This window comes from Dipodomys spectabilis, unplaced genomic scaffold (assembly GCF_019054845.1).
Source record: "Dipodomys spectabilis isolate Male_0828 unplaced genomic scaffold, ASM1905484v1 ptg000002l, whole genome shotgun sequence".
NCBI classification, from domain to species: Eukaryota; Metazoa; Chordata; class Mammalia; order Rodentia; family Heteromyidae; genus Dipodomys; species Dipodomys spectabilis.
The window spans coordinates 40,570,600-40,592,781 of NW_024870679.1; the positions used below are offsets into that span (position 1 = coordinate 40,570,600).

At 53.3% G+C, this 22,182-nt stretch overlaps 1 protein-coding gene across 1 annotated transcript in view; it reads right to left on the reverse strand.

Moving 5' to 3' along the window:
* The window catches only part of Col16a1 (collagen type XVI alpha 1 chain), a 55,402-nt gene extending 44,246 nt beyond the window's left edge, over window positions 1–11,156 (reverse strand). The window contains exons 1-13 of the mRNA XM_042685197.1: window positions 11,120–11,156; window positions 9,496–9,602; window positions 7,410–7,484; window positions 7,188–7,305; window positions 6,056–6,179; window positions 5,469–5,735; window positions 4,597–4,677; window positions 4,337–4,462; window positions 3,637–3,690; window positions 2,910–2,936; window positions 2,193–2,228; window positions 1,148–1,174; window positions 139–201 (exon numbers count right to left, since the gene is read on the reverse strand). Of these exons, the coding sequence (XP_042541131.1) occupies window positions 139–201; window positions 1,148–1,174; window positions 2,193–2,228; window positions 2,910–2,936; window positions 3,637–3,690; window positions 4,337–4,462; window positions 4,597–4,677; window positions 5,469–5,735; window positions 6,056–6,179; window positions 7,188–7,305; window positions 7,410–7,484; window positions 9,496–9,568 (1,071 nt within the window). The 5' untranslated portion in view covers window positions 9,569–9,602; window positions 11,120–11,156. The remainder of the gene's footprint in view (window positions 1–138; window positions 202–1,147; window positions 1,175–2,192; window positions 2,229–2,909; window positions 2,937–3,636; window positions 3,691–4,336; window positions 4,463–4,596; window positions 4,678–5,468; window positions 5,736–6,055; window positions 6,180–7,187; window positions 7,306–7,409; window positions 7,485–9,495; window positions 9,603–11,119) is intronic.
* Window positions 11,157–22,182: the final 11,026 nt, after the last annotated feature.

Consider the following 22,182-nt stretch of genomic DNA (forward strand, 5'->3'; position numbering starts at 1 on the left):
ACTAACCCCTGTGAGGACTCTGCTTTACCCTCAGGGGGCCAGACTTCCCACCAAAACGATGGGAGGTAGTCCACATTCCACCCCAGCCCCACGGCCAGCTGGGAGGGGTCTTACAGTGGGCATGGCTGGGGCACTTACCCGCGCTCCCTTCTCTCCCTTGGGACCTGATGGGCCAGGCAGGCCTCGCTCTCCTTTCCCTCCCTGCGGGCAAAAACAAGATGGAAGCTGGGACCCAAGGGGGCATGAGGAACCTCTAGGAAGTGATTCACACCCCAGATCTCCACCTATTGTCCACCACACAGACACAGACACACACACAGACACACACACACACACACACACATATGCTCCCCTCCCAACCCCCACCACACACTCAGCATATGGATTTCATATGCATCAACCACTCGCCCCTCCCAGCTGTATTTGGCAAACCTCACGCAGAGGCCATCCTTTTCCCCACACACACACGCACACTAGCTCACACTCAGCCCATCCAAGGCACACAAGTGACACAAACCAGGATGGCTGAGAGCCAAGCTTCCTGAGACCAAGATTTGTACTTGCCAGCAGGTGACTCAGGAAAAGTCATGTCACCTCTCTAAGCCTCAGTTTCCTCACCAATAAAATGGGGTTCATGTCAGCACCTGTCCAGAGGTGCTTTAGGTAAGGTGTTGGGGACAGAGTCTAGAATGCTGTCAGCCCTCCATGGAAGTAGCTCTGAGAGTCACATTCCATCCAAGCCCGGCTCGCATCCACAGGTGTTGCCTACTGCTGACAAGTTCTATGGGCCAATAGGGGTACATGTGCCCCCACACACACACTCACATCGCTCCGACACAGTCACAGAATGGACACAACTGGGCCTCAGTTTAATCCAAATGAGAGCATTCCCTCTACAGGATGAGTATTTTGGAGGATCAGAAGGGTGAGTGATGTATGTATGCCTGGCCCAGGGCCTGGTGCACAGTAGGACTTCACGAAAAGGGAGCTCTGGACCCCTTTGCAGAACTTCTCCAGAATATACACTTGATGACTCCACATCCACAAATCTCAGGCATCATGATATACAAGCTTAGGACCACATGCTATGGGATGGGCTGGGGCTACCCCAAAAGGAAGGAGGGTCTCGTTCTCTTCTGAAACTCACCTGGGGTTCAGAGGGACCAAGTGTGACCTGAGGGAACATAGGAGAGATTATATACTTCAGGAAAAGAGAAGAAATCACAGGGCCAAAGAGGATGAGCAATACGTCTAGCTTCACACAGCTTGATGGCAGGTCCAACAGCCTGAACCCAGCCTAGGCTCTTCCTACCAGGTCAACCAACATGCTGACTCTCACCTCTACAGAGGGGTCTAGTCTGCTGCCTCTAACCTGCCAGGCTTTGGCTAGCCCCACCCCCAGTTGCTAGGATAACATGGCTGCCAAGTTGCCATGGTAACCTCTGCACATCTGGGGACCATGGGCCTGCCCAGATTTTGTTGGGGGATGGGTCAGAAGAGGAACAAGCAGCAATGAGGGCATTTATTGATGTCCCCAAAAGTCAGGGGGCTTGGAGCTGAAGCAAGCTGGAGTTGTGCCCTTGAAGGATCATTATGGCTTGTCAGAAAGTCAGGCCATGGGAAAGAAAGCAGTGACTCATGCTGCCTGAGGACAAGGGACAGTTGGGTACCAGCTGAGCTCACCCAGCCCCGCTCCCTTGTCCTTTCAATCCCCCAGAAGGCAATGTGTCCTGCTAGGGGCAGCTACTAAGAGAGAAGGGAGACATCTTCTCAAGCCTTAAGCTATGTGTGGTTTGGGGACATGCTGGCTGGTGACCCTGAGCCTCCCCTCCCGACCCCTGCCCAGGGCCTGCAAGGTGACCTGTGAAACCTTCCAAGCAGAGCAGGCCTGAGACCCGGTGGGGAGCTCAGAGCTGGGATCAGCAGCCAAGGGCCTGACCCCGCTGGCCGGCCACCACCCCATGCCCAGGCCCTCCCAGACCCAGTCTGCAGGGTGGATGTGGTCATCCATGCAGTCTGGATTTGGCAGATGTGGGGGTGGGGGGGCCCAGTTCAGCTCTGGGAGATGGGCAGGGAGAGATGTAGAAACACATAAAGACCCCTTGTCCTCAACCAGCAAGCCCCAGCCAACTCCCACAATGCCCACTCCCAGCCCTCACCCACAGCACCCTACAAACCCTCCCATCACTCACATTGCTCCTCTGGGCGCCATAAGCACAAGGAGGACACTGAAAGGGAGGAACAGGCCTAGAGGTCAATTCTGAGCCTCTCAGATCAGCTCTTCACCTTCTCCCTGCCCAACACACACACACACACACACACACACACACACACACACGCATGCATGCACATACTCATGCACATACATGTGCACATACACATCTATTCACACATGCATACGCACGTGCATATTCATACATACATATGCACACACGCGTAAGCCCAAAGAGCATGGTGTGTGTCTTAGGTGCAATTTAAGAAGAGCATGGAACTAGGAGCTGGAAAAAAAGCAAGCTCCCTTCATCTCCCACCAACCCAGACCCACAGCCATTTCCAGATGAGGAAACTCGAACCCAGAGAGGAACAGTATTGGCTCTGGGTTACACAGCATACCAGGCAAGACTGAAGACCAGAATGTAGGGGTTCCCTGGTCAAGGCCGTGGCTTTCACCAGGGCACCCATAGCCATTTACTGCCAGCCCAGCAGGAGTGTCTTCCGGCTTCTAGCCCAGCACTCAGGGAGAGGCGGTAGGCAGGCAGGACCCAGCATCCAGCATCAAGGAATGCTGGGAATTGTGTTGTCATCATCACCCTGTGTCCAGTCTCTGTGCCCCCAAAAGCCTAGCAAAAAGGATTTGTGCTAACATGCCCTCCCCAGAGCCCTTTGGCCAACACAGACAGGAGGCTCACCTCATCGGCAGCTGTTTCTCTATGGACCTGGAAAGAAAGGGGCATGAGAGGAGGTAGGGAATTCAGGGGATCAAGCATTGCTCCCACACTGTGCCCAAGAACCAGTATAAGCAGGCTCTATAGAGAATTCTGGATAGACTAGGCATGGTAGCTTATGCCTATAATTCCAGCTAGGAGGGTGGTGGAGATTGGGAGGATCAAGATTCAGGGAAAAAAAAGTTAGTGAGACCTCCTCTCAATAAATACACTGGGTATGGTGGGTCATGTTTGTAATTCTAGCTATGCAGAAGGCATAAGTAGAAAGACTGCAGTCCCAACCCAGACCAGCTCTGGGCCAAAAAGCATGAGAGTGTATCTAAATTAACAGCTAACATAAAAAGGACTCAAGAGGTAAGGTGTTCATCTAGTAAGCGCAAGACCCTGAGTTCAAACCTCAGTACCATCACAGAGAGAGAGAGAGAGAGAGAGAGAGAGAGAGGGGGGGGGGGGGGGAGGGAGGGAGAGAGTGAGAGAGTGAGGGAGAGGGAGAGAGAGAGAGAGAAAGAGAGGGAGAGAGAGAGCCAGGTACTATGTGTGTCCTGCCCCCGTCTGTCTGCTTCTCAGAGCTGGTACCACACAGCCTGAGCTCATCCAGGCAGGAAGACAGTGGGAGTGGAGTATCTTCTCAGAGGGGTTTTGCAGAGGGCACACAGGGCAGACAGAGGGCATCGCAGGCTCCTTTTTCTACCTGTGCTCTCCTTTCTGCCTTCTGGTTGGCTCTCCCTGTTAGCTGTGCATCCACCTGGGCAGACAGAACAAGAAGAAACCACTGAGAAGAGGCCATTCTGATGTCTATGCTGGAATGGATATCTGAGTGGGATGCACGGACCCCAGCCTCCCACCCCGGCCTGGCATCTGACACCTCCCAGGAAACCAAGGGGCTGCCTAGGCCCCTGAGGCTGCCCCCACAGGAGCCCCTTCTTTTCCCCACCATGTGATGCCAGAGAAAGCAGGCAGTGAATGAATAGAGCCCTGTGTTCTGGCAGCCAAAGGCTGGGAGTGATGCCCAGAGGGCAGGGCCACTGCCCAGGCAGAGGGCGGGGCTAAGGGAGGAAATGGGCTCTGCTGTCACCCCCAAGGAACCTGGGAAGGGACAGGGCAGCTGGCCATGGTGCTGGGCTGAAGAGAAGCCTGAAGGGAATCATGTGACCCAGCCCCTGACCCCAGGCACCCCTGTCCGAGACAGATGGAATACTCCTGGTTCTGCCCTTCTCAGTCTCATAAATGCCTCAGCTAGGCAGGCACAATCTTCAATGGCGGGCTACAAGTGGGCGGCCTCTTTGCCCCCTGGAATCCTATAGGGCAGTATGCACATAGACAGGACACCCAGTGTCCTTTGTGACCCTCAGGGGGAGGGCCATCTCCCTCATGCCAGTCCCATCACCCACCTTGCTGCTCTGAGGCTCCTCCAGGCAGAAGCAGCGTGTGTAGACCTTCCCCTCTGTCTGCGGATTGATCTCAATGAGCTCATTACTCTGGGTATCCCGGCGGGCCTTGGAGCTCTCCAGGGGACACTGTTCGGTGTGGGGGAAAGGCAGGGATCAGTCCTAGAGACCCACTCCTCCTCCCAGACCCCCACCTCCAGCTCACTGAGCCATTAGGCCGTGCCCTCCCTCCCTCCACCACCACCAGCTGTATGGACACTCACCCCACCCGGTGAGATCTCACAGCAGCCCTCCTCCAGCACCAGCTCTGGGTCGCAGTAGATGTGCGCCTGCTGAAGGTCAAACTGAGAGGCACACAGAGTTCACTTCACTTTATCACTTCACTCAAAGCATCATGACCCTCCCATGGCTCTCCAGTGAGACAGAAAGATGGCTTCACCCCAGGATTTGACCTCAAGGTGCTTCCAGTCCTGCCTGGAGACCATCAAGAATAGGGCTATCACTACAAGAGGAATAAAAGTGGTACTGTGGCTCACTCCCATGACCACCGCTACTCAGGAGGCTGAGATCCTGGTTTAAAGTCAGCTGGAGCAGGAAAGTCCATGAGACTCCTAGCTCCAATTAACCACCAAAAAAGTCAGAAGGGAGCTGTGCCTCAAGTGGCAGAGCATCAGCCTTGAGTGATAAAGCTAAGGGACACATCTAGGTCCTAAGTTCAAGCCCCAGTACTGGAACAAAAAATAAAAGGGAAGGGAAGGGAAGAGAAAGGAAGAGAAGAAAGAAAGAGAGTATGTGTACAGGAGAGGAGGCCTAGAGGAACAGAAAGATGAGTTTGCAAGGTAAAGCACTTCAAGTACAGGGAACAGCTTAGGCAAAGGCCTGGATGTGTGAAGTCGTTAGTGAGCTGGAAGACTGGGGTGAACTGAGTAGAGCAGTGCTGCATGAAGAGATGCAAAGGGAGTGTGGTGCTGTGGACTCAAGGATCCAGATCATGCAGGGCTTTGAATGCCAGGTTCAGGCTCTTCTGGAAGGCAGTGGGAAGCAAGGGGAAGATTCTGAGCATAGAACATACCTGGTCAGGTACAGGCTCCTAAGGGGTGAAAAGGCAGAGGCCAGAGCCTTACTGAGGACTCACCGAGACGGGCTTGCCCTGCTCAGCATCCAACCCCAGAAACACATGGCCCACAGGCCGCGTGGGTCTCCGTGGCCCCAGAGGCTGGGAGGAAGCTGAGGTGCAGTCCACATGCACGGAGGCCACACGTCCAGCCACGCTCAGCATCAACTTGTGCCAACGCAGGTCGAAGAGCTGGGGCACTGGAAAGATGCAGGACACAAAGTCGCCATCTTGGCCCTGTGCCCGGAGCTCCAAACTCCGCTCTTGGCTGTTGACTTCTAGGGAAATCTGTGTGGAATTGGGGAACACAGCAGGAGAGGTTCAGAGTTCCAGAGTCTCCACATGGTCAAGTCAAGGGTCCTCAAGCTCATTTCACAGGAGGAGAAACTGAGGCCCAGAAAGGGAAGAAAGCTGGCTGGGGTCAGGAAGCCGTATGGCTGGGAAGAATGGAATGGGCACTGGTGGGGAACAGAGGACAACCTAGAGGGTGGTTACTCGGATGAAGCAGGAAGGGCCCAGAAATCACAAGCTTAGATGGAAAGTGGGCTCATCAACCCCAGCAGCACCTACCAGATGCCCCAGAGAGCTGTGAGAGGGGAGGGCCTCACCTGTGGGTACCCAGCTGCATCAGTCACTTGAAACAAGTACCAAGTGTTCTGGTAGGTGTGCTTCTTCAGCAGGAGGGTGAGTACCAGGGCGAACTCCTCTGGGAGGCCCCGAGGAAACACTCGTCTGTGGGTGAAGCAGAGGTTTCCCTGAGGTTCAGGGGAGATGCAGACACTGCCTACCCTGGGTCTCCAGGACCCAAGATGCACACTGCATATACCTCGAAACCCATGCACACATTCACTCTGCACAGGTTTGCTGATGCCTTGTAGGTGCCAGGAGCTAAGGTGAAAGCAGATATCCCTGCTACCATGGAGCCTATGGGTCTAAAGGGATGGGAGACCAGACCAAAGAATCTCTGGAGCCAGGCACTGGAGGCTCACTCTAGTAACCCTAGCTACTCAAGAGGGTGAAATCTGAGAATCGTGGTTCAAAGAGAGCCCATATAGAAAAGTCTGTAGGACTCTCATCTCCAATGAACCACCAAAAAGCCCAAAATGGAGCTGTGGCTCAAGTGGTAGAGTACCAGCCTTGAATGAAAAAGCTAAGGGACAGTACCCAGATCCTAAATTCAAGCCCTAGTACTGGCGCACACACACACACACACACACACACACACACACACACACACACACACACACACACACACACACACACAAATCCTTGGAATGACTATTTGCACTACATTAAATTTTGGTGAAGAGCCGGGAACTGGTTGCTCACGACTGTAATCCTAGCTACTCATGAGGCTGAGATCTGAGGATTGCGGTTCAAAGCCAGCCCAGGCAAGAAAGTCCAAGAGACTCTTATCTCCAATTTATCACAGAAGAAGCCAGAAGTGGTGCTTGTGGCTCAAGTGGTAGAGCACCAGCTCTGAGTAAAAGGAGCTTAGGGACAGTGCCCAGGCCCAGAGTTCAAGGCCCAGGACAGGCATAAATAAATAAATAAACTGACTAATTAATTTTGGTGAGGGCTTCCAAGGGGTAAATTATGGACCTGGTGCAGAAGAGAAGACGCTGAATAAAAGATGGGCACACAGACAGGCAGGGGGAGAGAGACAGATACTCCCCCCCCCCAATCTGGAGCTGACAAGGTGTGGATGAGGTCAGCGCCCATTCCTGGCAGTCCCCGTACCGTGTGGGCTGGGTCACAGAGGCTGCCCCTAGCCGCAGGATGAGGGGACCCTTGGGGTTGCGGATCTTCTTGATGGCAGATGTCTTCATGAGGTTGAGTCGGCGGATGAGGTTGAAGCCTTTTGGGGGAGACACTAGATGAAGGGCTGAGCTGGGCAGGTAAGGAGGGACCTGGGCCACTCCAGGGAAAGGGCAGAGGGACAGCGTGAGGAGAGGTCCTCACCCGTCACGTTGGCTGACAGGTCACTGCTGTGCTCCAGCTTGAGGCCTTCGGGCTGGGATGGTGGGCACTGTTCACCTGGAACACAGTCAGTGAAGAAGCATTAGGGGCTCAGTTGACACAGCTACCCAGCTGGGTCCTGGGGAACCCGGAGAGGAACAAGTTCATAGTCCACACTGTGGACCTTTAGGCCAGGCTGGCTATGAGTGCTCTCACCTTCTGACCCTGGCTGCACAGGGAGCCAGAAGGACCCCCAGCAAGGGAGGGATGAGAGAAACCCCAGAAGCCCCAGGGCACATATACTAGGCCATGGATATGCACATGCTTCCTAATTGACATACACCCAGGTGGGGGACAGGGGAGCACTGCAACAGGGAGGAAATGTCAAGTTCATGTACACTCCTACGTCCTGGGTAATTGCACGTCCACGTCTGCACATGTGTGAGCTGTGCATGCACATGTGTGAGCCGTGCATAGCCATGCCACCAGAGATGCCATGTGCGGCTGGCACATGTGTTCTCAGCAATGGGTGGGGCTTCACTTCCCACATTCAAGGCAGACAAGCAGGCCAGACACAAGTCTCAGCTAACAGAGTAACTTTTCCCCTGGATACCATCTAGAGAAACAGGAAGAAGAGACTGAGAGGCTACAGGGACCACAAGCACAACCAGGGCCTTGGGTTCCAAACAGGGCATATTAAAGAGGTAAGGAATCCTGGAGAGCATTTAATGTAGGTCTCTAAAGCCCCAAAGGGACAAGTTGGCAGCCAGGGGCCTCCTCCTTCTCCCTGGAGCTGACTTAGTGTTGGTGGAGGTATTACACTGGAGAGAAAGAGGGTAGACTCAAAAAAAGGCCTTCTCAGCTGGGCACTGGTGGCTCACACCTGTAATCCTAGGTATTTAGGAGGCTGATATCTGAGGATCACAGTTGGAAGCCAGCCTGAGCAGGAAACTCCCTGAGACTCTAATCTCCAGTTACCCACCAGAAAACCAGAAGTGGCACTGTAGCTCAAGTGATAGAGCACAAGCCTTGAGCAAAAGAGCTCAGGGACAGCGCCTAGGCCCTGAGGTCAAACCCTATGACCACCACCAACAACAACTAAAAAGGCCTTCCCAGCAAGGCAGATGGGGAAGGTGAGACAAGACAATGAAGTAGGCTCCTAAGAGCTGGCCTGGCTGGAAGAAGATCCCTGAGCACGGTGGTGACCCCCCTGGAGTCTCCCTCCTCCAGGTCTGGCCGGAAAGACCATCACTGTCTTCAGCATCGCAGCAGCAATGGGTGACTCACCCCTTGGCACTGGGCCTAGATTCCTCACAGATGTTGAAATCCTCTGCCCCAACCCCCCCAGGGATCTGATGAAGGAGAGGAGTGCAAAACTCCCCCATACACGCACGTAAAACCACACGTGTGTGTGTGTGTGTGTGTGTGTGTGTGTGTGTGTGTGTGTACAGATGGAAATTGCTGGCTGTCACACATCCCATCTCCACCCCTTGCCACAGACCCTCTCGCCCTGTTCACCACCTCTGTTTTTCTGCCTCCATTGCCTGGCTGAATTTGGGTGCTGGGCGTTCTGCTCCTGCCTAGCTAGGCGGCAGAGCTACTAAGCCTAGAGGGCACCCAGCAAGGCTGGGCAGGTTGCCCAGTTGACTTCCCCTGGCTTTAGGCCCTGGAAAGCTTTGCTCTCTCTATCCAGAGTCTGGGCCTTGGGGCGGGCCCTTCATTCCTGGCCGGTATGGAGGAGGAACATTGGCCTAGACTAGAGACGGAGTTCACCAGGAGAAGGCGCCAAAGGGCTCAGGCTGCCTTCTGCAGGGGGGCACGGAGCCTCTTCCTCCTCGCCCACCAGCCCCAGCAAAGTTTGAAAGGTGGCTTTTGTACTGAGCAGTGCTCAGAAACACAACCACACACACACACACACAACTTTTCAGCTTGCTTGCTTGTGTGCAAACACACCATCTGAGTCCAGCCCCTAGACTCTCCCACTAATGCTTACATGATCAGCACATGCATGATTACATACATGCAAATGCCCGGTACTTCAGGGGGCTAGTTGCAGGCTTGTGGTACCCTGACCCCCGTGTCATCTTACCTGCATTTATCCTATGGATGAAAGTGGCCCAGAGACTGAGCAGCCACAGGCCAGGAGCCCAGGATACCCACATACTGGCTCAGAGGGGTCAGCCACAGCCACAGCACCTGAAAACCAGAGACCGGGAAAGTGAGCTGCTGAATCCATGCATGCATAAGTGCCAACAGCACCAGCTGGGGGCCTGGGCACTGGGACTGGAGTAGGAAGAGCTCTTAATCCCTTTCAGGGGCCCAACACAAGTCTGGGGCTTGGATCTGGCCAGTGGTGAGAATCAAAATATTTAACCACCAGTATGGCACAGACATTCACCAGCCAGAGCAGAATGCTGGCTGGAGTACTATTACAGGCCTCTAGCTGTGCCAGTGGGTTGAGGAAAAGATCTAGAAGGTTCTAGAAGACTACAGAAGTTGGGACAGTGAGGGGTCTGAAGGCAGAGGCTATTGATCAAAACATTTGGAAGAATCCCAATACTTGGAACAACCGTGCTGGCATATAGCAGGCTGGTACCTGGCAAGGTATGCTGGCTTGGGGCAGGCAGCCCTGCCAGGCACCCGCAAGGTCAGGGGATAAAGCCGGGGCTGAGTCTCCTGGCAGGTATCATGGGGCTGTGTGAGGGCCAACGCAGCCTCCCCTGTGGGGACAGTGGGCAGGAGAGCAGGTCACTGGGGCTCACGACCTCATTGCCAAACTCTTCCGCTGATGGATGCTCGTCTTTTAGTTTTATTAAACCCTGATGGATGGGCCCAGATAAATCAATGCAAGCTCAGCAAGCAGCCAGCAGAGCCATATATCATCTGTTCTCTCCCCAGGACAGGCAGCTCATGAGCACACAGTCAGGCATGTGTGTGTGTGTGAGACAGAGAGAGTTCCACACACATGCACACATACCAGCACAGGCGTACAAACTCACCTGTACACTGACATGCTCACAGACACACCAGTTCACACATACACACATACACCCAGGCAGCCTATGACCACCTCCAGGAGGCCTTCCTGTTGGGAAGTTCTTATGCAAGTCTGACCTCATTCATTCCAATGGAATCCTACTTTCCCTTCCGTAGTTCTGACATGAGAATAGAAAAGACCCCTTCACCCCAATATATTGGGGAGTTAAGACTCCAACTTCCCTCCCCCTGGGATGGAACTGTGCCCTCACCCTATCCATCCTCCAGCCTAGGGTGCACACATTGTACCGCTCAGACTCTACCCAGGCTGCCATCCTGCCAGCCAATGGAAGGGCTGCCGGCCCACGGGCCCTACGTGGGTGCATGTGGAGGCGTGCACGTGCATGTGCTCATGTTCCCTTCCGGTTCCCCACTTCTGGTCTCCACTCCACCCCTCCCACCCCCACCCCCCACTCCGAGTGAGGGGTTACATGGAGAGAGTAAGGATGCTTCCAGATAGTTTTCCCACCTAACACAAGCACAGTTAGAGGGCCAGGAGAAGAACAGAACCAGGATGGAATTTAGGGCCCGTCCTGATTTAGAGGAAAGAAAAGAAGCAGAAAAACTAAGACTGAGGCTCAGAGAAGGGATGCCACAGGCCCAGGTCACACAGCAAGCTGGGTAGAAAGGGCCCTTTCAGCCCAACCAAGGAGGCAGCCCAGTCCGTGCCCACTTACCGGCGGCTGGGTAGCTGCTGACCTCCCTGAGCAATCCAGGCTGCCCCAGACCGGACAGACAGAGGAAGCAGGGCCTGGGTACCACTGGCCCCCTGGGGGTCCTCGGTCTCCCGCTGCCAGCCGCGATTCCCCCTGCTTCCTGGCGCCCGGAGCTCCTCGGGCCGAGTGCGCCCCGCGCGCGCGACTGCCGGCCGCTCCGAGTGCGGGGGGAGAGGGGCGGTTCCAGGGGGCTGGGGGGCTGCCAGGGCGGTAATGGAACACAGCTGGGCCGGCCCGCCAGGCCGCGGGGAGGAGGAGGAGGAGGCGGCCGGAGGGGCGGCGGCGGCCGGGCGCGGGCCGCGGGGCGCGCGGATCCCGCCGTGCTCCCGGCCTGGCGGGGCGCCGGGGGCCGGCCCCGCCTACCTCCGCGCCAGGTGAGCCCGGAGAGGGCGGCGGGCGGCGGGCGGGGCCCGGCGTGCCCCGAGCTGCCCTGCCACGGCGCCTGCAGAGGGCAGGCGGGAGGCCTGGAGTTCGGAGGGCCTCCTCTGGGACCACCCCGGTTCTCCTTCTTTGGTCAGGCCCCCAGAAAGTCTGATGGGGAGGGGGTGGAGACCCTAAGATCCATGGAACCCGTGACGTGGCTGGAGCCCAAGCCTCAGTGGTCAGCTTTTTCCAGTTTCTGGGCCTAGAATTCCCAGGCAGCCGTCTGTCTCTGTCTGCACTGGGGGGGGGGGGGGGGGGGGGCAATTGGAGGCCCCCCTTACACACACACACACACACACACACACACACACACACATCTGTTCTGGTCTCAATCCCAGAGAAGTGGAACCCAGGATTTCTCCCATTCCTCCTTACTCCAGGAGTGAGCAAGGCTGCTGCAACCCTGCCTCCTGCTCTAACTGTGGCGATTTTTTATCTGCAGGATGGAATGATTGTCGTATCTGCCCTGCGTGGCTTTGCCTAAGGAAAGGAGTTCGAGTCTGTAAAAGTGCTTTATACATGCTCCGGCGCACGGAGGAGAAGTGTGTGCTGCTATTTTCATCAATATTGGGAATCCTTGGCCCGGGCCAGGGTGGGATGGGGGGGATGGAAGTTGACTTCATCTCCAGTTCCTGGGAGGGATTTTGCTTTATATTCAGGGCCCAGAGAAAAGAAAGAAACTGAGGTTGGTACACACCTGTAACTACAACACTTGGGAGGCTGAGGCAGGAGGATGGCAAATTTGAGGCCAGTCTGGACTCTGGACTCCGCAGTGAATGCTCCTCACCAAAAAAAAGAAAGGCAGGAAAAGATGGTTCTTGGGAGGACTCGGGGGCAGGTAGTGTTTCCAGTTCTATCAAGGCACAGGGAAGGTTGTCCAGGTGGGCCTTCCTCCATCCTCAACCCACAAAGGTTTCTTCCTGGAGTCAACCACCAATTCTTGGCCCAAAGGCTGGGGAACCATGAAGAAGTGGATTTCAGTGGCCCATGCATGTTAGATTAGGTCTGGGGCTAAAAGACAAGCAGCAACAGGAGTGCCTTGGTTTGGGGGAAGGGGTGGCTGTGGCCCCATCTAACCGAGGCAGAAGGACAGCCCTGAGGTTTCCCTCCTCCAACTCCAGAGGTGCTGAGTCAGTGGAAATCCCCACCACACTGTGTAGGCACCCCCCCCCCCCTGTGGTCCCTGCACTGAGCTGGGCCCAGATGTGGTGGTGGCAGCGGTGGGGCCTGCAAAGTGCTGAGCTCAGCAGGCAGCAAGGCAAGGGGTGGGGTTTGGAGGCTTTGGTGGGAGGGATGGCCAGACAGAGGACAGCTCGCCCATGCATATGCTCCCAGTACTGGGCACGCACACAGGTCAGGCTCTAAGAATTCCACATATTCTAACTCTTTTCATCTTTGTTTTTTCTTTTGGTCTGATACTGGGGCTTGAACTCAGGGCCTTATGCTTTTTTTGGTTTTTTCGCTCAAGGCCGGCCCTCTACCACCTCAGCCTCAGCCCTACTTCTGACTTAATGGTGGTGAATTGGAGATGAGTCTCACAGACTTTCCTGGCCCAGGCTGGCTTGGAACCACAATCCTCAGATTTCAGCCCACTCAGTAGCTAGGATTACAGGCATGAGCCACCAGAGCAGGGCTTCCTTTCATCTTTTTTTTTTTTTCTATGCTTGAGCTTGAACTCAGGACCTAGGCATTGTCCCTAAGCTTCTTTTGCTCAAGGCCAGCATTCTGCCACTTGAGCTACAGCTCTACTTCTGCTTTTTGGTGATTACTTGAAGACAAGAGTCTCACAGACCTTCCTGCGTGAGCTGGCTCTGAACCTCGATCCTCAGATCTCAGCCTCCTGTGTAGCTGGGATTACTGGTGGGAGCCTCCAGTCTATGAAGCAACGTTCTCCACTTACCCCATCTTGCCGATGAAAAGCCTTGAAATAGTACCAACTGCTTCTCAGCATCTCAGCCCACAGGCACTGGAGCAGAGAGCCATGTCCAGTGAGGCTGGACATCCTGACTATCCCCACTCTTCCTCCACTCCAGCCCCAGTAATAGGTGTGGCTGGGCCAGAGCTTCCAGAGCCAGGGACATGGAAACCTGAGAAGGGGGAGTCCAGAGGCCTCCTAGAGCACCCCAAGAGTGCTCAGAGATCCCAGGACACGCCCTCGGCCTGGATCCCTCATCATAGACAGTCTAGAAATGTACCATGTTCCTTCCTCCTGTGACACATATGTGCACCTAACCCAGTGTGTTTTCACATAGCACTTGGGGGTGCACACTCCATGTACATGTATTAACACACATGCTGTGTACACACACAGCACCAAACAGATACAGAAAGACACATGTAGGAGACCAGGGAATCCCTGGAGACTTTTTTTCTGGGCGTACTCAGGTGTGTAATTCTCAGAATACGCAGCAACAGATGTGATGGGGTATGCCTTTAATCTCAGCTACTGCTGAAGAGGAGAACTGCAAGCTTGAGACCAATCTGGGCACCCTAACAAGACCCTGCCTCAGAATCAAAAAAGGACTGGGGATGTTAGCTTGGGGATAGAGTACTAGCCCATGAGACCTGATGTTTACTCTTCAGTACCAGGGGGGAAAAAAAGAAAAGAAGAAAAAGGAAGGAAGGAAGGAAGGAAGGAAAAAGGAAGGAAAGAGGCTGGGAATGTGGCTCAGTGGTAGAGCGCTTGCTTGCCTTGCATGCATGAGGCCCTGGGTTCGATTCCTCAGCACCACATAAGCAAAAAGAAAAAAACCGGAAGTGGCGCTGTGGCTCAAGTGGTAGAGCGCTAGCCTTGAGCTAAAGAGCTGAGGGATAGCACCCAGGCCCAGAGTTCAGGCCCCATGACCGGACCCCCCCCCCCCAAAAAAAAAGGAAGGAAGAAAGAAGGAAGGAAGGCACAAATAAGGCACCACATGGACTTTAATGTGCATACACAGTCACAGGCAGGAGCACACAGACATGTATGCACACATAGACCTAGAAACACAGACATGTACCCACAGGCATAGTTATTTAAATAGGCAAGCAGAGCTGCCTGCAGATTTCTTGCACATGTGTGCACATAGACACAGGCAGCCACATGGATTCACTCAGACATGCAAATATACATACATGCAGCTAGGCTGACACACTTTACACGCACTCGGGCCCCAGAAAGCCCCGCACACCAGCAAGCGGGGTATCCCGTGGGGCCGGGCTCCATGCCCTCACCCCAGATGGCATCGCCACGAGGTAATCAGTGCCGCTAATCTCCACCAGCTGCCCTGGAGCCTGCCTGCCGCTGCCGGGTGGGGCTACCGAGGCCTCCTGGGCCTGGGGTAATAGGCCCAGATGTTGGCGATGCTCACGGGCCCTCCCATTGCCCCAGCTGGCCGCTGGAAACCCCCATCTGCCAGGGGCAGTCCTTGGGACCAGGCAAGGGTAAAGTGCCAAGGGAGAGCCTGGTTCCAGGACAGATCTAGGGGCTCCCACACATCCAAGCAGAGGTGTTTTAAGGTGGCATGAGGGTCCTGGGCTGCACATGCACACATGAAGGGGCTTGCATAGGTGTGCGTGCACGCACATGCACACACACACACACACACACACACACACACATACACACACACACACACACAAACCACACACATATGCACAGACATCCCACATGATAGATGACTTGTCACAGGTCTGCTCCTCCCGGGCTTCCTCCTCCTGGTAAACACCACCAGAATTCATCCAGATGCTCAGAGTGCAAACCTAAGCTTGGTGTCTTCCTCTTCACAACCTCCCCCATTCAATCCTGTCCTCCCTATTCCCCAAACCACAGGCAACATTCATCTATTTCTCCTTACTTCCAGTACCAGCCCTTTTGTGGAAGTCTTTCTTTTTACAGGACTGTTACGAGAGCTTCTGACTGCCCTGCCTGCTGCCTGTCCAGAAGACCTTTTCCCAAATCCTATCAGTCGTTTTCTAGTCCTCACGAAAACCCCCAAATCTCCACCCTGTAATCACCACTCCATGGGTTTCTGCTTGGGACTTTTGCTGCTGTTCTTCCCTCTGCCTGGGAGGATGTGTGTTCCCTCGTCTTGCCTAGGCTGGTTCTGCTCCCTAATCAGCCCCTCCCAGTGCCTTCCCTGACCTCCAGCCCTGGAGGAAGAGGCCTGCTCATTCCCTGGTGTAAACATCTGCACAGTTCCAGCGTATGTTTGTGACTTGGCTTTCAGTGTGATCCTGACCACCATTCCTACTGCCCTACAGCTGAGACTGGTAACCTGCAAGCCCCCACCTGCATCCTGCCCACCCCACACTTAGTCATAACTACACTGCAGGAGAGTCAACATGGACGCGTGCACAAAGGTATGTACGCACACATACGTGCTCACACACAAACACGCGCGTGTACACCCTAAGGCTTCTGCCTCAGGGTGGAGAGACTGAGATTGGAGAGCAAAGGCTCTCTCTGCCTCCCTCAGTGTCTCATCTCTGTCTTGTCTGCCTTCTCTCTTCCGCATGTGCGTGATCTCTCTGTGGTTCTTTAGCTCTCTCTCTCGCTCTTCTGCCTCCATGATTCTGCCCTCACTCGCTGGCATGCTCTCATCATTCTCTGTTGCTAACTCATTTCGCTCTGCTTTGGGACCTGTGTCTCCAACTCTGCCTCTCTGTCTCCTTGTGCCTCTGGTCTCTGTTTCTGCTTTGTATTTGTAAGGGAGGTATGAGTGTTTGAAATCAGGGCCTCTCATTCGCTGGGCTTGCTTGCTTGGCTGATGCTACTTGAACCCCACCTCCAGCCTTGATCCTTTTGCTGGTTTGGGGTTTTGTTGTTGTTGTTGTTTGGCCCTGGGGCTTGAACTCAGGGCCTGGGCACACGATCCCTGAGCCTCTTTGTGATTAAGGCTAGCACTCTTACCACTTGAGCCATAGGCACTATTTTCACATTTTTCTGAGTAGTTTATTGGAGCCGAGTCTCATGGATTTTCTTTTTATAGCTTTTTTTTTTAATTTTAAATTTTATTTAAAGGTGATGAACAGAGTGGTTACAGCTACATAAGTCAGTTAACGAGAGCATTTCTTTTTTTTGGTGGGGGGTCCCGTGGGGCCTGAACTCTGGGCCTGGGTGCTGTCCCTCAGCTCTTCAGTTCTACCACTTGAGCCATAGCACCACTTCCGGCTTTTTTCTTTTTGCTTATGTGGTGCTGAGGAATCGAACCCAGGGCCTCATGCATGCAAGGCAAGTGCTCTACCACTGAGCCACCTTCCCAGCCCCTCTCATGGATTTTCCTGCCCAGGCAGCTTTAAACCATGATCCTCAGATCTCAGCCTCCTGCGAGCTAGGATTACAGGAGTGTGCCACCACAAAGCAATTTAGGATTGGAGGCACTGTTCATGGCCTCTAACTCTGGAGGATGCAAGGGTTAGCTTCCATATCCCAGGCTGGGAACAGAGATCTCAACTATCCTCTGCCTGACTCTAGGGCCCACAGTCTCAACCAATCAGGTCACCTGCAGTTCCCCAGGTGCTGTGGAGCAATACAACAGGCCCTCCTAGGAGGGCTCAGTCCAACCCACAAGTTTCTGATTCTGTACAGCTCACTTTTTTTCTACAGGTGCTCAGTATGTGTGATTAATTCTAGAACCCAGCAGTGGGCACAATATTAGATTGCCTGAATCTGGGTTCAAAACTTGTTCTTGCTTAGTCTATACCTAATTCTTGTGACTTAACTTTTTTTCTGAACGCAGAGGTAAGTAACATATCTGTCACTCAGAGTAGTTTGCTCACTTGTTTGTTTTTATTTTTTGGTACTGGTACCTGGGCTGCGCCTGGACACTGTCCCTTAGCTTTTTGCTCAAGGTTGACGCTCTACCACTTGAGCCTCAGCTCCACTTCTGGCTTTTGGTGGTTAATTGGAGATAAGAGTCTCATAGCTTTCCCAGGCTTCAAACCTTGATCTTCAGCTTGCAGCCTCCTCAGTAGCTAGGATTATAGGCATGAGCCATCTGCTCCCAGATCACTCAGAGTTTTGAAAGGATTGAAAGAGATGGTGATAAAAGAGGAAAGGCCCTCTCCTGGTTGCTGACACCTAGCGAATGTTCCTGCTCTCCAGCCTCAGCACCCCCAGCCCAGGTAATGGCTCCCCCCTCCCCATGATGCTCCCCAAGCACAAAGACTAAAACTTCCTCCTCTGATTCCCTAGACACACACAGAGCAGGTACCATGGAGACAGCTCACAAAAAGCACCCAAGGGGCAGTGGGAGGGAGACAGTTCTGCCCAGTCATCCATGGGGTCCTCTTCCCCTCAGCCCAGGGCTGACAGTGATATGCGGGCAGCTTGGAGGACCCTCTGGCTGGACTGTCCTACACCCAAGGATCTCAGGCATTCGGGACAAGAGTTCACCTGTCAAGACCTTAGTAACACAGTTTCATGTACCTTTACCCAAACATCCTTCTAGCCACTAATTAACTCCAGTCAGTCTTGCTTGGGCTGTGTGACCTTGGGCCTACCTTTGAGCATCTCGGGGCCTTATTTCCCTATTTAAAAAAACCCAAACATGGCCTCAGCATAGTGTCTTAGGATGAGGGCTCAAACCTTAAGATAACAGGGCTCAAATCCCACCTCTGTCATTTTCCTTGCTGTGGATTTGGATTTTTAACAAATTACCCTACCTCCTGGAGTGAGCAGCTGCTGCTGCTTCCTCCTCTCTCCTCCTCTTCATCCTCCTCCTCCTCCCCTCCTTCTTTCTCCTCCTCCTCCTCTTCTCCTCCGTCTTCTTCCTCCTCCTCCTCCTCCTCTTTTTCTTCTTCTTCCTCTCCATCTTCTTCTTCTTTTCTTTATTACTTCTTTTTTTCTTTCTCTATTGGAAATCCTAGCTCACAAAGATGCTGTGGTAGGGAGTAAGGGGACTTGAGGGTTACTGGGAAGGTGCATGCAAAGTGCTGAGCATGCGTGCTTCCTGGAACTCCATAAATGACGCTGTTCCAGAATTCAGCAAGTGTGTGCAACCTCACCACAGCACACATGATCTGTTCCCTGCACCCCTCCTGCCATATCCCCCTCCTCCTGTACTTCCTCATTTAGCTTTGAGACTTGTCTCTGCTTTCCTTCCCACTCGAGAGTGGGGAAGGCAATTGGGACTGTTCTCCGAGTGGGTAGATCTGAGTGAGCAGATGCTTGGAGGAGGGAGGAGTGTAATCAGTTATTGGCTATTGATTCACTTGAGCATTTGGTACCATGCTAGACAGCAAAGCCCAGAAGGACCTGCTTTTCCTGCCCTTTCTCCCAGAGCCCAATGCTTGCATGTGAACAAAGGACAAATCCCATCCCTGAGACACAAACCCAGCAGTCTCTGGTGAGGGAGGCGTGGGGAGGAAGGGAGTAGCCTGGACTTCCAGATCCTTTCATTGCATGCAAGAGTCTCAGACAGTTAGACTTGTAAATTTTTTTGGACTCCTGGAATCTCTGGGTGGAGAGACATTTTGGCTGCTGTTGGGCCCCGCCTCATCAGTTGCAGTAGTACCCAATGATGTTGGGCTGGGGACGCCTTTCAAACTAGCCAGCAAGACAGAAATAGGGCAGGGAGGAGAACATTCAGGGTGTAAATATACTTTTTTTCACCAAGACAGAAAATAAAATCAAAGATCTGAGAGGCTCTGATCATGGCTCTGCTATTTCCTGGCCTTTTTCTCTTAGGCCAATTTCTTTACTTCTCTGAGCTGTAGTTTCCACTATGGCCATCAAGTGGGGTGATCATAATGACACATAATCACACTGAACTGTTGTGAGGAGTAAATGAGACCATGTGTAAGACAAAAACAAGCCCATGTTAACACCCAAAGATGTTAATTACTAGAATTAATTGAGAAAGCTGGTAATTACCAAGGATTCTTGCCCTGTTCCTCATAGCCTCTTGTAACTAGAACTGTTTACAGACCCAACTTTATGTAGCTTTCAGATATCAATGGCATCTAGTTGCTGATAGCTCACCCCTGAAATCCTAGCTACTGGGGAGGCTGAGATCTGAGGATTGTGGTTAGAAACCAGCCCAGGCAGGAAAGTCCATGAGACTCTTATCTCCAATTAACCACTTAAAAACTGGACGTGGGGCTGTGGCTCAAAGTGGGTAGGGCACTAGCCTTGAGAGTAAAAGCTCAGAGAAAGCACCCAGGCTCTGAATTCAAGTTCTGCCATTGACAAAAAACAAAAAAAACAGTGGTATTTCAGGGAGGTAATACAATACCTTAAATGCCTGAATAATAATAAGATAGTGCATAAGAAATAAACCAGCTGGAGTGCACCAGCTTTGACAATCCAGAAAAGGCCTGGCACTGTTGTGTGGGGACAAAAAAAGATAGGATATTAGAAGGTGCAGGAGTAGAACCTGGGTCTGAGATTCAAGGCTGGAGCAACCTGGGTCTGAGATTCAAGGCTGGAGCCTGACTTAAAACACTTGGCTTTGGGTGGCTCCCCTACCCTTTGGCAATAAGGGAAGGCTGATTGTGGCAGCTCTTGAGTTCCTTCCATTGTCCAAATTTGAGGCTCTCTTTTGTTTCGTGTGTGTGTGTGTGTGTGTGTGTGTGTGTGTGCTTTTGAGAGAGAGAAAGTGTGTGTGTGTGCTTTTGAGAGAGAAAGTGTGTGTGTGTGTGTGTGTGTGTGTGTGTGTGTGTGTGTGTGTATGTGTGTACTGGGGCTTAAACTCAGGGCCTTGTGCTCTCCCTTAGCTTTTTGCTTAAGGCTAGCTTTCTACTACTTGAACCAGTTTCTCTTTTTGTGGTTAATTGAAGATAACACTCTCAACAGGTTTTTCTTCCTGGGCTGTCCTGGAACTATGATCTTCAGATCTCAGCCTCCAGAGTAACAAGGATTACAGGCATGAGCCACCAAGGACTAGCCAAGTCTGAGGCTCTTAAACCTGTCACAGCCCAGCTCTTTGGGGCAGGCAATGAGATAAGGTGAGTGAGATCTATGTGAGGATCAGGATGCCAACCCCTTCCCTCAGCCTTCATGCCCAGTACATGCCTCAGTTGACCAGATGTTCCACATCCCACCAAGTACCCTGCACTACCTTACCTGAACCTCTCCAGGGAGAGGCCCTCATCATACTACATTCTCTAATTCTCCTCCTCTGTACTGGGGGAGGTGAGAAAAAGATGGGTACCAGAGATGGTAATTAACTTGCTCAGTAGAACTGAACCAATCATTGTGTCTAATATTTCATCGCTGCTTTTTTTTTTTAAAAAAAATTATTTTTAGTCTGTTGTATGGCTTGAAGGTGGATCCTGGGCTATTTTGTTCAAGGCTAGCACTACTACTTTCAGCCCCAGAGCCACTTCCAGTTGTGATGAATTGGAGATAAGAATCTCATGGACTGTCCTTCCCCCTGCTGGCTTTGAACCAAGATCTTCATATCTCAGCCTCCTAAGTAGGTAGGATTACAGTGTGAGCCACCAGGGCCTGGCTTCTTTGCTGCTTTTTAAATTGTATTAACCACCAGGACAGGACTGTGTATCATTATCCCATTTTACAGGTGATTGAACCAGGAGCTGGTATTATCTTCAGCATGGGAACTTTAAGTGTCCAGCAGAAGTTAAGCAGGTGACCCTCTGAGAGGCAGAACTGGGACCTGAATCCAAGGCTATCAAAGCACACTCTGCCCAGTGATGGGCCCCTTCCTGTTTGGAATTCAGTTTTCTCACCTAGAGGCTGGAGGTGCTTGCCAGGTCGGATCCCAGCCTGGGTCCTTACCCAGAGGCCTAGTGAGCTTGGACTGTGAAAAGGGGCAGGTGCAGACATGACTGTCCAGCCAGAGTGGGCGCTGCCGGCCAGACACACAAAAACAATCAAATAAATCTAGCCAAGGAACTCCTAATCCTTCCCGGCTGTGGCTGCTACTGCTTGCTGGGCCTGGGAGCCGGGGCACAGCATGGCCAAGCACAGAGTGCGGCCAAGAGACTGGGAGTGATGCCGGGCCATCGAGGCGGCCTCAGCAACCTCAGGTCCCGTGGGGGGAGCTGGGAAAGGCCCTCCTGAATGGTGACTCAGGCCTCCTTGACCCTCTCCTGGGTGGGCACGTTCCAGCGCTAAGGCCTATTTTTAGATCGGGCTCCAGGCCTGAGCACAGAGCAGCAGGGAGGAGAGGCCCGTGGAGGGGCAAGCGCTTGATCCATTCATTCCTCTCGGGGTTCAACCCCACAGGCCTTCCAACTGTCCAAATAGGAAACGATAGAGGCTGGAGGTGGTGGGGCAGGGTCAACACGTGTGCAGAGATGTGTCCTCTTTCCCCCTTCCTCCTTCCAGAGAGCTGGGCAAGGCCTCCGGAGAACGACCTTGGTTTGTTAGGTCCAGGAGCCTTTGCATGGTCTCAGTGTCTGCCTACCAGACCGGCGGGCAAGGCTGCAGACACTGAGCTGACCTGGGGCGGGAGAACAGAGCCAGAAGCAAGGTTCCTGGATCCTGCTCCCACCCGGCCTCCGGCCACGCCCCCAACGAACACCACGCCCACCCAGTGGCCACGCCCACGAAACCACTCCCATTCGTCACCATGGCCACGCCCGCTGTAGGCACGCCCTAGAGCCTTCCCTGACTTCATCCTGGGCCTCTGGGCCCCGCCCTGTCCGACCCAGCATCC